The sequence below is a fragment of the Ursus maritimus genome (assembly GCF_017311325.1).
Source record: "Ursus maritimus isolate PB19 chromosome X unlocalized genomic scaffold, ASM1731132v1 scaffold_X1, whole genome shotgun sequence".
In the NCBI taxonomy this organism is placed as follows: Eukaryota; Metazoa; Chordata; class Mammalia; order Carnivora; family Ursidae; genus Ursus; species Ursus maritimus.
The window spans coordinates 8,338-22,248 of NW_024423319.1; the positions used below are offsets into that span (position 1 = coordinate 8,338).

General features: G+C 39.3%; 1 protein-coding gene across 4 annotated transcripts in view; it reads right to left on the reverse strand.

Moving 5' to 3' along the window:
- Positions 1-10,932: 10,932 nt before the first annotated feature.
- Positions 10,933-13,911, reverse strand: part of VAMP7 (vesicle associated membrane protein 7) — a 68,335-nt gene continuing 65,356 nt past the window's right edge. For all 4 annotated transcript variants that reach the window (XM_040626555.1, XM_040626548.1, XM_040626543.1 and 1 more), the window contains one exon: positions 10,933-11,019. In XM_040626555.1, the coding sequence (XP_040482489.1) occupies positions 10,951-11,019 (69 nt within the window). In that variant the 3' untranslated portion in view covers positions 10,933-10,950. The remainder of the gene's footprint in view (positions 11,020-13,911) is intronic.

The following is a 13,911-nucleotide window of genomic DNA, read 5'->3' on the forward strand; positions in this document are numbered from 1 at the left end:
GTCTACACAGCGCGCCCTGCCTCCGCGGGGTCCTGTAAGCACGGACCCCTCGGCAGTCCCTGCCCAGGCGGCTTCTCCTCACCTTCTCCTCCCGCGGCGGGTTCTGAGGAGACCGGGGTCCTGGGGGTGTGGACGCGGCCCCACGTCCTCCAGAAACCCCCACAGAGGGTCCTGAGGTCAGGCTCAGGACGCACACGCCCCCTGCGCGTCCACTCTGGGCTCGGGCGCCCCCTGCAGGCCCTGGAGGCAGTGCAGGATGCGGTGCGCTCAATTCAGTGGAGGCATCTGTCCCCTCCCTGGGTCCAGCTGAATCCATTAAATTTTGGAAATCCAAACTGAAATAGAGCTCAATATCCCCTGACATCTCCAAAAATAGGAAAAACTAATTGGAAACTATATTAAATTAAATGAAATGCAGATATAAACTTTACAACTTATACCAAAATTCTTTCAAAATAGTAGATAAGTTTAAAAAGCGAAACTATCAAAATATCAAAAAGAAAACATAAAATCTCCATGACTTTGGGTTTGGTGAGGAGTTTTAACACACAACACCCAAAGTCAATACACAAAAAGAAAAAAATTGATAACATGAACTTCCTACAATTAAAACTTTTACTCTGTGAAAGACCTTGCCCAGAAAACTAAAAGACAAGCCACACACTGGGAGAAAATCTTATAAAACACATATCTGATAAAGGATTTGTATTCAAAATATACAAAAAACTCTCAGAACTCTACAAAAAGGAAATAACCTAATCGATAACAGGTAAATATCTGAATAGCTGATTGGACAAAGAAGATGTACAGATAATAAATAAGCACACAAAATATGCTCAACATCCTCTATCATTAGGAAATTACTAATTTAAACAACAATGAGATAGTGCTGCACACCTATTAGAAATGCAAAACTACAAAAAAAACAAGAATACCAATTGCTGGAAGGTGAGAAATGACAGCAACTGTCCTTCACTCTGGGGGAATGCACGTGCAGCCACTTCAGAAGACAGTTTGACAGTTCTTTTACAAAGTTAAATAAGTCTCACCTTTAGGATCCAACAATCGTGCTTCTGGTATTTAGAAAGCTGCTTTAAAAAGCTATTTCCAAATAAAAACCCGGGTGCAGTTATGCACAGCAGCTCTATATCTAGTGGTTAAAAACTGACAGAATCAGGATGTACTTCAGTAGATGAATCCATAAGCAAACTGGGGTGCATCCATGTGAAAGAAGCAGAATATGCCACCCCAAATATGCCTCTTTGGCGCAAGGATTATCTGGGGCTGATTAATTTTAAGAAACAGCAGACACAGGTGAAACTCTGAAAACTGAGCAGAGGTTGCCATTTGGTGAGTGAAATGTACACAGATAAAGGAAAACTCCGTTTGTAAGGGTGTCTTCCTCTCTGTACCGGGAACAGAAGAATGAGTAAATTTCAACACACTCTTACCAAAGGAGAAGGCACAGACTTGAATCTGAGTAACAGCCATGCCCTCCTTTGCTGTGCTTGGCCTGGTAATGTCTCTTAACTGGCCTTCCCACCACCCAAAATCTTTGTCTTTAGCTGAATATGGCATTTAGTGTGATGGCTGGGCCATTTCAGGGAGTTACTCTGTTTTCCTGGATATCTCCCATTTAAACTGGACATATGCACATTAAACTTCTGTTTTTCTCCTGTTTATCTATTCAGCGATAAAAGGAATGAACCATCACCCCATACAATGACATGGATGAATCTTACATGTATTTTGATAAGTGAAAGAATCCAGTCTGAAAAGGCTACACACTATATGACACCATTTATAGGACATTCTAGAAAAGGCAAAATAACAGACATGATAACAGAGTCAAGGGATTGGGGATTTGAAGTACTCCATGATATATTTTTTTAAGATTTTATTTATTTATTTGATGGAGAGAGAGGCAGCGAGAGAGGGAACACAAGCAGGGGGAGTGGGAGAGGGAGAAGCAGGCTTCCCACCGAGCAGGGAGCCCGATGCGGGGCTCGATCCCAGGACCCTGAGATCATGACCCGAGCCGAAGGCAGACACTTAAAGACTGAGCCACCCAGGCATCCCATATTCCATGATATTTTAATGATTTATACCTGCCACTATACATCTGTCAAAATCCAAACATTTTGACATCCCAAATTGTAATCATAATCTACTTAAATTATTTAGGATGTGGGAGTATCACAGGATGGTGTAGGGGCCAATAGCAGACCAAAGTGGCACATTGATCATTTTGAATAAAAGTTACTTAAGAGACAGCCTATGCAAGAAGGACACTCAGACTCCCACCTACAAGTCCCCCTGGAAGCAGGAAATAAATATCCCATGTGAAGATTTCCCTGTACTAGGAGGTGAAGAGACTTCCCTATCAACAGTGATGGGAAATTTAGAGCCAAGAAGACTGTATGAACAACAATTCTTACTTTTTTAGTAATGTACTACCCCAGCCTAAATTCTGCTTAGATTTCCTTACTAATTTAAACTCCCAAGGTTACATTTTCTTTGTCCTGTGAATTATCACTGCCCTACGTTGCCTAGAGTCCAGGGTCTTAAAAATTGTTGTTTCATATTTTTTTTTCTTTTTAGGGGGTTATTTTAGAACAGAGGGTAAATACAGTCCTTGTTACTCCATCTTGCCCAGAAATGAAAGTCTGTAAAGGGCACTACTGAATTTAATTTTCTCTCTCTGTGCATGAGACCTTCAAAAGTTTTATGTTCCAAAATTGGAACGGGAACAAAAAAGGTAAATCAGGGAATCAGCCTGTGCATATGAATTTTCTCATATAGAGAAGTATTGTCATGGTTTTTCTTCTCTTTGGAAAAGAGAAGTCACGTCACAACATATTTCAGATTTAGATAATGTTTTGGTTTAATATGCAGCATGAATCCCAAATAATTGCGTACAATGTACCCTGACCAAAAGAATGTGTTAACTTACCTAAGTGGTCTTTCCCCATGAAGTAAAGCAGTTGAATTGATCTTATGAATGAATCTAGGAAGAAATTGGCTGTGCTGGACTGGAATCACTGCTCTTGCCAGAAGCTGGGAATTTTATAGAAACTTCTTTACTTTTAGGATTACGTTTTTTTCTTTACTTTTAGGATTACGTTTTGCCAGTGAAATGAACTCATGTGAGACTTGGAAAGCAGAAAGGAAGTGGAAGCCAACACTCTCTGGTTGGGGCAGTCAGACACAAAGATGCTAAAGTGCCTAGTGTGCCCCAGCTTTTTCTCAATCTCTTCCACTCCACATCCACCACATCCTCTTGTCTGCTGATTGTGCTGACCAACTGAGACTGCAAGCCAGGTACTCCACAACCAGTCTACTGAAGCTGCGGCTTCCACAAATCTTGCCACATGACACTTCTACTTCGGCAAACAGACATGCAGGGATTCTCAGGTTTTCCAGCAAGCTCCAACCTGTCCAACCAGTGCCAATGCTTCAAGTAGAAAGGCTTAGGACTATTCCTCTGGTCCCCTGGCACCTCCCTTCCAGATCTTCCCTTTCTGGTTTGTCAGGCACTTGTGTAAGCTTAAATCATGTATTAAACCCCTTACTTCCATAATATTTGTCTTGATTATGTTTTCCTCAATGAATTAAAACTGACTCATAGATCAATCACCACCACCATCACCACCACTCCACTTCATTTATTATTCTTAAAATGATGGAGCAGTCAGCAATAGATCTGCTTCTACTGCAGAACACTGTAGAGAGTCTACTGCTGCTATTACTGTTACAGCCATTTCCTTCAAGATATTCTAGGAAGCAACCCAATTTCTGCATCTCTCCCAAGGCTAGGAAAGATAGGTACCAGCAGAGTAAAGCAAGGAGGAACCATTATCTGGTGTAAGCCATATCCATTCATTCTGAAGGAAAATATGGACAGTGACACCATTTGACCTTGCACCCAAGGTTTTGAAGTACAGAGAAATACTTAGCTTGTGCCACTTCATTCTGTGTTCATAACAACAAAATGAATAGCCATCTTTTTTTTCTGTGTCTGATTAGGGAAGGAGTACTTCAGCAGAAACCTGCAGGAGGCCTGGGGAGAAGTTAAACGGGATGTTTTGAGTTGCCTTAGCCTAAACAAAAAGAATTTTACATTCCTGACTTCAGTTACCCAGGCTCAAGTACCTAATTATTGTTTTGTTGTGGCCCAACTTTTTGTACATTTGATCTTTGCCCTGCTTTTTTCTTTTTTTCTGTTTAGCTAACCCTGTTTGTTATTAATGAATGATTGTCTCCCACCCTCTTATGCCTTCCTATGAGGCATTTCATTCGGAATCAGTCATTCAACTTTAGAAAGATTTTTCAGTGTGGTTTTGATTCAAACAATGAATCATGGAACACTACATCAAAAACTAATGATGTACTGTATGGTGACTAACATAACATAATAAAAAATCAAAAAAGAAAAAGAAAAAAAAAAAAAGAAAGAAAATGCTACCCTGCTGGCTCTGAAGGTGGCGGAAGAGCCATGAGCCAAGAATGCAGGCGGCCAAAAATTGAGACTAGAATTGGAAAGAAAAGATTCTTCCATGAGCCTCTGGAAGGAATTCAACCCTACAGACATGTCACTATTAGCAGTGTGAGACTCCTTTCAAGCTTCTGCTTCCAGAAGTATAAGAGTACGTATGTGTTTGTTTTAAACAACTAGTGTGGGGATATTTTACAGCAGCAGGAGGAATCTCATATGGACATAGTCAATACAATTATTGAGGATATTAAGTTTAATCTTTCCAATTCGTTCATAGCTTCCCTTGGATTAGGGCAATTTACACTTAAAGAATCCACATTAATAAGAAAAAGAAATTAAATCGATTTGGAGATATTCTGCCCCATCAGCTGGTACGGTGAATTCCTCATGGCTTAAATGTGCCGGTGGTCTGACTATGAGGCCTTTGAAGCTGTGACATTGGAAAGGAACTCAGGATCAAAATTAAGGTCTCTCATTTTAATTTACAGTTTTGTGTCTGTATCTGCATCCTTTTATTTCATGTTGATTCAACCACTCATTCTTTTCAGTGCTATCCCCTCCAACTCTCCCTCAAGTTTCCTTCAACATAAAAGATGAAATCATTAAAAAAAGAAAGATTTTTCAGAATTATGTCAAAATGGATTACAACCCCTTGGGTTTTTTTCAGTTATGTCTCAACCATGGTCTAAGGATATAGTTGTGGATGCTGTGTGGCCATTTCAGTATCTTTCATTGGTTTCACTATGGTATACATACATATTTTTTTAACTTCTTCTGTGTCTGTTGGTTTTGAAGGAAGTATATACACCTGAGACAATGCTCTATACTGAAAGGATCCAGATCACATTTCTCTATTTTTTTCTTTCAAGTTTTTATTTAAATTCTAGTTAAAATGTAGTGAAATATAGTTTTTAGAAGTAGAAATTAGTGATTCATCACTTACATATAACGCCCGGTGCTCATCACAACAAGTACCCTCCTTAATACCCACCTCCCCTCCATCAACTCTGTTTTCTATAGTTAAGAGTCCCTTATAGTTTGCCTCCCTCTCTTTTTTCCCCTTCTATGTTCATCTGTTTTGTTTCTTAAATTCCATATATGAGTGAAATCACATGGTATTTGTCTTTCTCTGACTTATTTCGCTTAGCATAATATACACTAGCTCCATCCACCAAGGTTTCATTCTTTCTGATAGCTGGGTAATATTCCAGTGTGTGTGTGTGTGTGTGTGTGTGTGTGTGTGTGTGTGTGTGTGTGTATATATATATATATATATATATAAATCTCACATCTTCTTTATGCATCTTTATGCATGTATGTGTGTGTGTGTGTATATATATATATATAAAATCTCACATCTTCTTTATGCATCCATCAGTCGATGGACACTTGGGCTCTTTCCATAATTTGGCTACAGTTGATAATGCCACTATAAACCAGGGTGCATATGTCCCTTTGAATCAGTATTTTTGTACCCTTTGGGTAACTACCTAGTACTGCAATTGCTGGGTCATAGGGCAGTTCTATTTTTAACTTTTTGAGGAACCTCCATACTGTTTTCCAGAGTGGCTGCACCAGTTTGCATTCCCACCAACAGTGTAGGAGGGTTCCCCTTTCTCCACATCCTCACCAACACCTGTTATGTCCTGTGTTGTTACTTTTAGCCACTCTGACTAGTATGAAGTGATATCTCATTGTAGTTTTGATTAATATTTCCCTGATGATGTGATGTTGAGCATCTTTTTATGTCTCTGTTGGTCATCTGTATATCTTCTTTGGAAAAATGTCTACTCATGTCTTCTGTCCATTTCTTAACCGGATTATTTGTTTTTTGGGTGTTGAGTTTGACAAGTTTTTTATAGATTTGGGATACTAACCCTTTATCAGATATGTCATTTGCAAATATCTTCTCCCATTATGTAGGCTGCCTTTTAGTTTTGTTGATTGCCATTACTTTCAGGAGCAGAAAACACAACAGGCATTCCTAACACACAAAGGAAGAGACCCAGACAAGATGCCAAGATGGCGGAATTCTTCCCAAAAGAAAGAACAAGAAGAGGTCACAGCCAGGGATCTAATCAAAACAGGTATAAGTAATATGCCTGAACCAGAATTTAAAACAATTATATGGATACTTGCTGGACTTGAGAAAAGACCACAGAGATAAAAGACCTAAAAACTAGTCAGGCATCCAGTCAGTCTTTGTTGTTTTTGATCCTTCTTTCCCAGAGTTCCCTTTAGTATTCCTTGGAAGGCTTGTTTAGTGGTCTGAACTCCTTTAGTTTTTGTCTGGCAAACTCTCTCTCCTATTCTAAATGACAGCCTTGTTGGATAAAGCATTCTTGGCTGCATTTTTTTCCCATTCAGCAGGTTGAATATATCATGCCACTCTCTTCTGGTCTGTCAAGTTTCTGTGGAAACATCTCCTGTTACTTTGTCTTCCCTTGTAGCTTAAGGATTTCTTTTCCCTTGCTGTTTTCAGGATTCTTTCCTTAGCTCTGTATTTTGCAAAGTTTACTATGATATGTCTTAGTGTTGGCCTGCTTTTGTTGATTTTGATGGGAGTTCTTTGTGCCTCCTGGATTTGGATGTCTATTTCCTTCCACAACTTAGGCAAGTTTTTTGCTATCATTTGCTCAAATAAACCTTCTGCCCCGTTTTCCCTCTCTTCTTCTGGGATTCTTATGATATGAATGTTATTATGCTTTATGGAGTCACTGAGTTCCCTAAGTCTACATTTATGATCCAATATTTGTCTTTCCCTCTTCTTTTTGGTTTCATTATTTTCCATAATTTTATCTTTTATATTACTTATTCATTACATCCAGTCAGTATTGCATCTTGGTCATAGCATTTTTTATTTCAGCCTGACTAGTTTTTAGGTGTTTTATCTCTGTGGTAAAGGTCTTCTATGCTTTTCTCAAGTCCAGCTAGTATCCATATAATTGTTGTTTTAAATTCTGGTTCAGGCATATTACTTATACCTGTTTTGATTAGATCCCTAGCTGTGACCTCTTCTTGTTCTTTCTTTTGGGAAGAATTCCGCCACCTTGGCATCTTGTCTGGGTCTCTTCTTTTGTGTGTTAGGAAAGCCTATTATGTTTCCTGCTCCTGAAAGTAATGGCTATATTAAGAAGAGGTCATATACTGTTCAAGGCCTGGTGCTTCAGGAAAGGTTTCTGGTTTACATTGTGTGCACTCTGCTGTTGTTTTGGCTGCTCTTTCACTCAGGTCAGTTCTCTGCAGAATCTCTCCTTGCCTGCAGTGGGGAATGTTTGGACCTTGTCCATTGTATAGCAAGTTTTAATTAGGTGTGTTTTGGTCTGCTTAAGAGGCTAGATCCTATTTTCCCTAGAGCTGAAGTTTTGTAGCATTCTATGGTCAGTAGACTTGGTGCATGTGGTGGTGGGGGTTGTGCTGGTCTTCTGGGGGAGGGGCCCACTGCTGCTCTCTCAGGGACACTTGCCCTCATAAAAAAGCACCTGCTGAGTGCAGGGGGCATAGGGCTTGGTGTAAGTGGCTTAAGCCTCCACTGTGAGTGCTGTGCTGCTCACTGAAGTCCATCTGTGCTGACAGGTGGGGGGTAAAAATGGCATAGCCTACTCTCTCAGCCCCAGACAGGGGAGTTCACGCCCATCGCTGTTCAGGAAGCCCTCATACAAGAGTTAACAATCTCCCCTCATGTGTCCCAGGCATCCCTCAGATCCCTGCCTTCACCCTGTGTCCAAAGTGTCTGCCCACCTGGCAGTACAGAGCTCCTGTTTTATCTCAGGTTCACCAGCTGGGTTTCAAACCCTAAATTTTAGGGACTTGGTGTGGCACAGACCTGTGCTGATCCTCTGGGTGAGATTCTCCCCACGCTGTGGCTGTGCCAGTTTTTCCCAGGGCAGTACCACAAATGTACAGGGGCTTGGAGTTTATGGTGAAGTGCAGCAAAATGCCAGCATCCAGGTTAGCAGCCCTCAGTAGGTGCCTCTACTCCTATGCTAATGAACGGGGCAGCTAATGGTGCCCGCCACCTCTTTTGTCCCCAGATAGGCCATGCCACCTCTCCCAAATGCACTTCCAAGAAGAGGAATGGTCTCTCCTGGTGTGACCCAGGGGATCCTCAGGCCACAATATCCACTCCAGCCTCTGCCCGCCTTCCCCACAGGAGCACTGCTAAGCCTGCCAGGCATGACCCCAGTGATGGCACAGACTTCTAAAACTTCACCCTTTGAGCTCTGCTGCTTATAAAAACTTGCAATAATCAGCCCCTCTTGCTTTCCCTGTCAATGGTTTTGGGGAAGTGTTTTTCTTATGCAATGCTCTGCGTACTGCTCTCTCTCCCCTCTACTCTCCCTGATCAGGGCTCCCTCCCCTCCACAGCACCTGCAATTCTTTTTCCCCCAAATCATGTCTCCACACCTTCTACCTCCCATGATGTGGCCTTTTTTCTCCCACTAGTTGTGCAGTCTGTTCTCTCAGTCCACAGATTGATTTCTTGGGTGTTCAGAATGATCTGATATTTATCTAGCTGTGTTCAAGGGATGAGGCAAGTATAAGGTCTCCCTCCTCCTACATCTTAACTCTTTCCCAGATCACACTTCTTAATGTATTTTTAGTAAACTATGGCAAAACGTCAGCAGAAGAAATCAGATTCCAGGAGGAAATTCTAAAGCTCATTACATTACTCTTAAATTTTATTAATGCCTTCAGTTTGTGCGTCATTTAAAACAAGATATGTGCTTTAAAAAGCATTCTTATACATAAATAGACCAATGAACAGTTAAGTAATTTATCCCTAAAACATGCACATCATTTTTATTCAGGTGTGTATAAGAAAGGGAAATAAGCTTTAAGTCTTTTTCTTTGGATTAAAGACATTTGGAAATTATTATTCAGGAATGCCAAATATTTTCCCAGAACAAATTTGTTTTCCAATAGGAAATGCTGATATAATTAAAAGGCATTAGTGTCGATAAAGAAGACCAAGAAACATTTGTGCCATGTGTGATCACCAAGAAGAGTTCCAGTGGGCCTAAGGTGTACGTCAAATAAATGAATCCGGTAGCATGAATCAAAAGGTTTAGATGGAAGAACAGGTAGCATGAGCCAGATTATGAGACACATATATATTCAAGGCACATGACTAGGATTACACAGGTGACTAGGTTTAATAGACTATGTTCTTTCATTTGGAAAATAGTCAAATGTAATATAATTTCCATTTACTGGCATTTATTGAAAAAGAATTGATTTAGGGCAGCAAATATCCTTTCAGATACACACCAAAAGTATGTAATAGTTAACAGATGCCAGTGTAGCCAAAGCAGTATGATTACACTCCAGTTTTCCCACACTGCAGTTAAATGGATGTTAAACTGTCTGGTATTATTTCTACGTATCATACTGTCTACTCTCAAGTTTCACAAAAGAATTCTTCAAAACTAGTCAGATTACAGAATTTATTAATCCTTAAAGGATACTGAAACTATTATTCAACAGAAGTCAAACCCAAACCCTAGAGTTGACTGTTGACTATATTCAGTTTGGGCTTTTCTCAGACTGGAAAAAATTTCCCACACGACCTCTCCCTCATACACCTAAAACACTAGTACATCCACTGTGGTTCTTATTTTTCTCTGGTGAGCCAGAAGAATTTGCCTCTCCACCTCCTCCACTATCCATTCTATTAACTATACAATTGCCCTAAATATCCACCAAAAAGAAAGAAGTATATAAAAAACCACAACCTTCAACAGTATTTAAACCATCATCTTTTCAAATCAACTGCAATGGGGAAAGAGAGGATATCATGCTCTGCAAGGTTTGTGAAAGGTCAAAACTTTCTTCCTGAAAGTGAATACTAGAAGGACAAGGTTAATTCGGTGTATTTCTACTGGGCTAGCAAAATGTTCCCCATATGACTGACAGAAAATGTTTAAAACTTTACCTGCATAGGCTCCTAGAAACAAGCAGCACCAACAAATTAATTACGATTCTCCAAATAACGATTCTCCATTTAAATTGTTTTCAAGCACCTAAAACTCTTCAATAGCAAAAGACATTAAGATGAGATGTTAGCAATGCTATCTGTCTCTGGAATACTTTTGTGTGCACATACAAAGTTCATCCAAAGTCTTAGTAGACAGCTCACAAGACTTGTGGTTTCTACCTCGGTGATAGCTTTGTGCAATTATGAACAAAAATGTTTCTCTAAATAGATTACTCTAACAAACTAAAGAAACAAAAGCCTTTTTAAGGCTACTGCTGCGATAAATGGTTAAATCTGAAGTGCACTGGAATAAACTGGACAAAGATAAATCTGGAAGCATACGAGATTCAAAAAAAAAAAAGAAATAGAAGAGGGTTGAAGAGACTGGCAGACACCATCTGTCAGTATTCAAAGGCTTGAATCACATGGATTGCTTTTAACTCCTTGTTCTCTCATAACCTTGGTTAATGACAACTTTTTATTTCTTCACACAGCTTGGCCATGTAAATCCACCACAGAGAGGTGACACAATGATATAGATGAACACCTAGGGGGAGAAGGAAGGCAATTTTATTTTCTTGAATCTATCACAGGCTCATAAATAATATATAAAGCAAAGTAAAAACCTATTCACAGATACTGGTTCTGTTACAGTAGCAGTTCTGTAATAATACATCAATCAAGTATTTTCAAAGGCAGAAGTGGAGTTAAAGGGATTCTTTCTGATATAACTCTCACACATTTGAACTTCACTATACTTTCTTCATTGGGAGAGAAAGCAGTAGGGTTGTTTCTCTTCACTGGAAACAAGGCAGAATCAAGTTATATGAACAACTCTTATTGAGACATCATTAATTATCAAGATCACAAATTATCCTGATGTATGATTTTATTATGATTTTCCTGATGTATGATTTTATCATGAAGTATATTTTTAGGCTTTATATACATGTTACTTTTCATTATTAGGATAATTAGAATTATTTAAAAGTTTGAGTACAGATTCTGCATCTATATCACTTATGAGCAAGAATGTTGCTATGGGGGCACCTGGGTGGCACAGCAGTTAAGCGTCTGCCTTCGGCTCAGGGCGTGATCCCGGCGTTATGGGATCGAGCCCCACATCAGGCTCCTCCGCTATGAGCCTGCTTCTTCCTCTCCCACTCCCCCTGCTTGTGTTCCCTCTCTCGCTGGCTGTCTCTCTCTCTGTCGAATAAATAAATAAAATCTTTAAAAAAAAAAAAAGAATGTTGCTATGAACCTTTTGATGAATAATGATATGATAATTACAATTATCAAATCAAAAGAAAGCTGATGATACAAGTAACAGTAAAAACACTAGTCCTATTATAGATGGATAAACTTTTTAATTGTATTGTAATTCTGAAGTGTATATATATATATATATATATATATATATATATATATGTATTTTCTTAAAATATTTTATTAACTTGAGAGAGAGAGAGAGAATGAGCACAAGCAGGGGGAGGGGCAAAGGCTGAGGGAGAAGCAGGCTCCCCATGGAGCAAGGAGCCTGATGCGGGAGTCGATCCCAGGATCCTGGGATCATGACCTGAGCTGAAAGCAGATGCTTAACCAACTGAGCCACCCAGGCACCCCTGAAGTATAATTTTAATAGTATATGCTTGTTCATATTACTAAATTCTAGAAAAATAGATTTATTTTAAACATTAGGCTCACTGCATTGATTTCGTCATTTGTCCTGCTTTAAATCACAACTTTTTTTGATATCTTTAAGTGGCTGATTTCATTACTCAATGCTAGGAAAAAAAACACATTTATGAATTCCATGCTTGCTCCCAAAAGTCAGCAGAGTGTTTTTGCCTTACTTCCTTACAAATGTGAGGGAGGGGGGTGGTTTACAGCAAACTCTGGTTCTTAATGAATAAACTACTTACAGGTACACACACACACACACACACACACACACACACACACAGATATTCCAATCTGACATGAAGTTGACTATTTGCCACCGCTGAAATATAAGGATTTTTAAAGCTGAAGTACAATATATTAGGCGAGAACAGCTTTTGGGAAAGATTGATATTGCATTAAGAGCAGTGCTATGCATGTAATAAGTAATCGATAAATACAATCTGAATTTAAGAATAATCCAGCTTTATAAATCAACCTAAATTCGCAGACCCAAGTAGAAGGAAGAAGCTAAGCTGAGGAGCCTAGAATGTGCGACCTGAGTATCCTGAGCAAGGAGACATTCCAGGCTATGGCACAATTTCCAGTATAACATCAACAGATCAATGGCTGCTCTTCTCTGTTAGGTAAATGCAGCTATCTAAGGTGGAGGTCTTTCAACAGGGGTCAAGGAAAAGTGGAGCTGAGTCAGAGGTATCTGCTCAGAGTTAACTTTGGGCTTCTGCAAATGGCAAGAGGATGGGGAGAAACGTTGCTTCACCCAGCCACAAACTACCCCCAAAGTAAAGAAAGCATCTCCCTCCCATCCTCCTTAGAGCAGTAGCTCTTAAACTTTTGGTTCAGGACTTCTTAAAAATTCCTGAGGACTCCAAATTGCTCTTACATGGGGGGATTATAACTATCAACACTTACCATATTAGAAATAAAGCTTTTAAAATACCTATATAATGCATTTAAAAAGAAAAATAATAAATCATTAGAGATAAACATAACTATATTTCTCCAAGATCAGTTTTATGTGTCTTCTTGGCTAGCTATAGTACACAGTTACCCAATTAAACACTAACCTAGGTGTTAACTGTATTTTGTAGATGTGATTAAAGCCCATAAATCAGCTGCCTTCAAGTAAAGCAGATTATGCTACATAATCTAAATTAGCCTGATTCAATCAGTTAGAAGCCCTTAAGGGCAGAGCTGAGGTTTCCTTGATGAAGAAGAAATTATGTCTGTAAATTACAGCTTTGCTCCTGCCCCAGAGGTCCAGATTGCCCTTCCTGGCAGCCTGACCTGAGGATTTTGAACTTGCCAAGCCAGCTCCCACCATCGCATAAGCTAATATCCTGTGATGTATCCTTAATATATATCCAGAGAAATTCAAAGAGAAGGTACATCTGTTAACAAGGACAATTCCATGAAAAAAAGGTTAAACTAAGAATAATAAGAGTTCTTAGAAATTTAAAGCATAGCTATGAAAAATAAATACATAGGATCAACAGAGCTGAAAAGAAAATTAACTTGTAGGCAAGAGTGAGCTGGTAATTCTCTCAAATGTAATGCAAAAAAAGGAGTTAAAGCATATTAAAAAGGTTACCAGAAATTCAGGATAGTTCAAAGAGGCCCAATATCTGTTTACATAGGGGTTACAAAAGGCAAACAGCATATAGACTGATTTGTATTTATAAACAGGAAAACTACTAAATAAACATTAGGAAACTGAACTCAGGATGCATTAAAAGAATACTACATAATGGCCACTCAG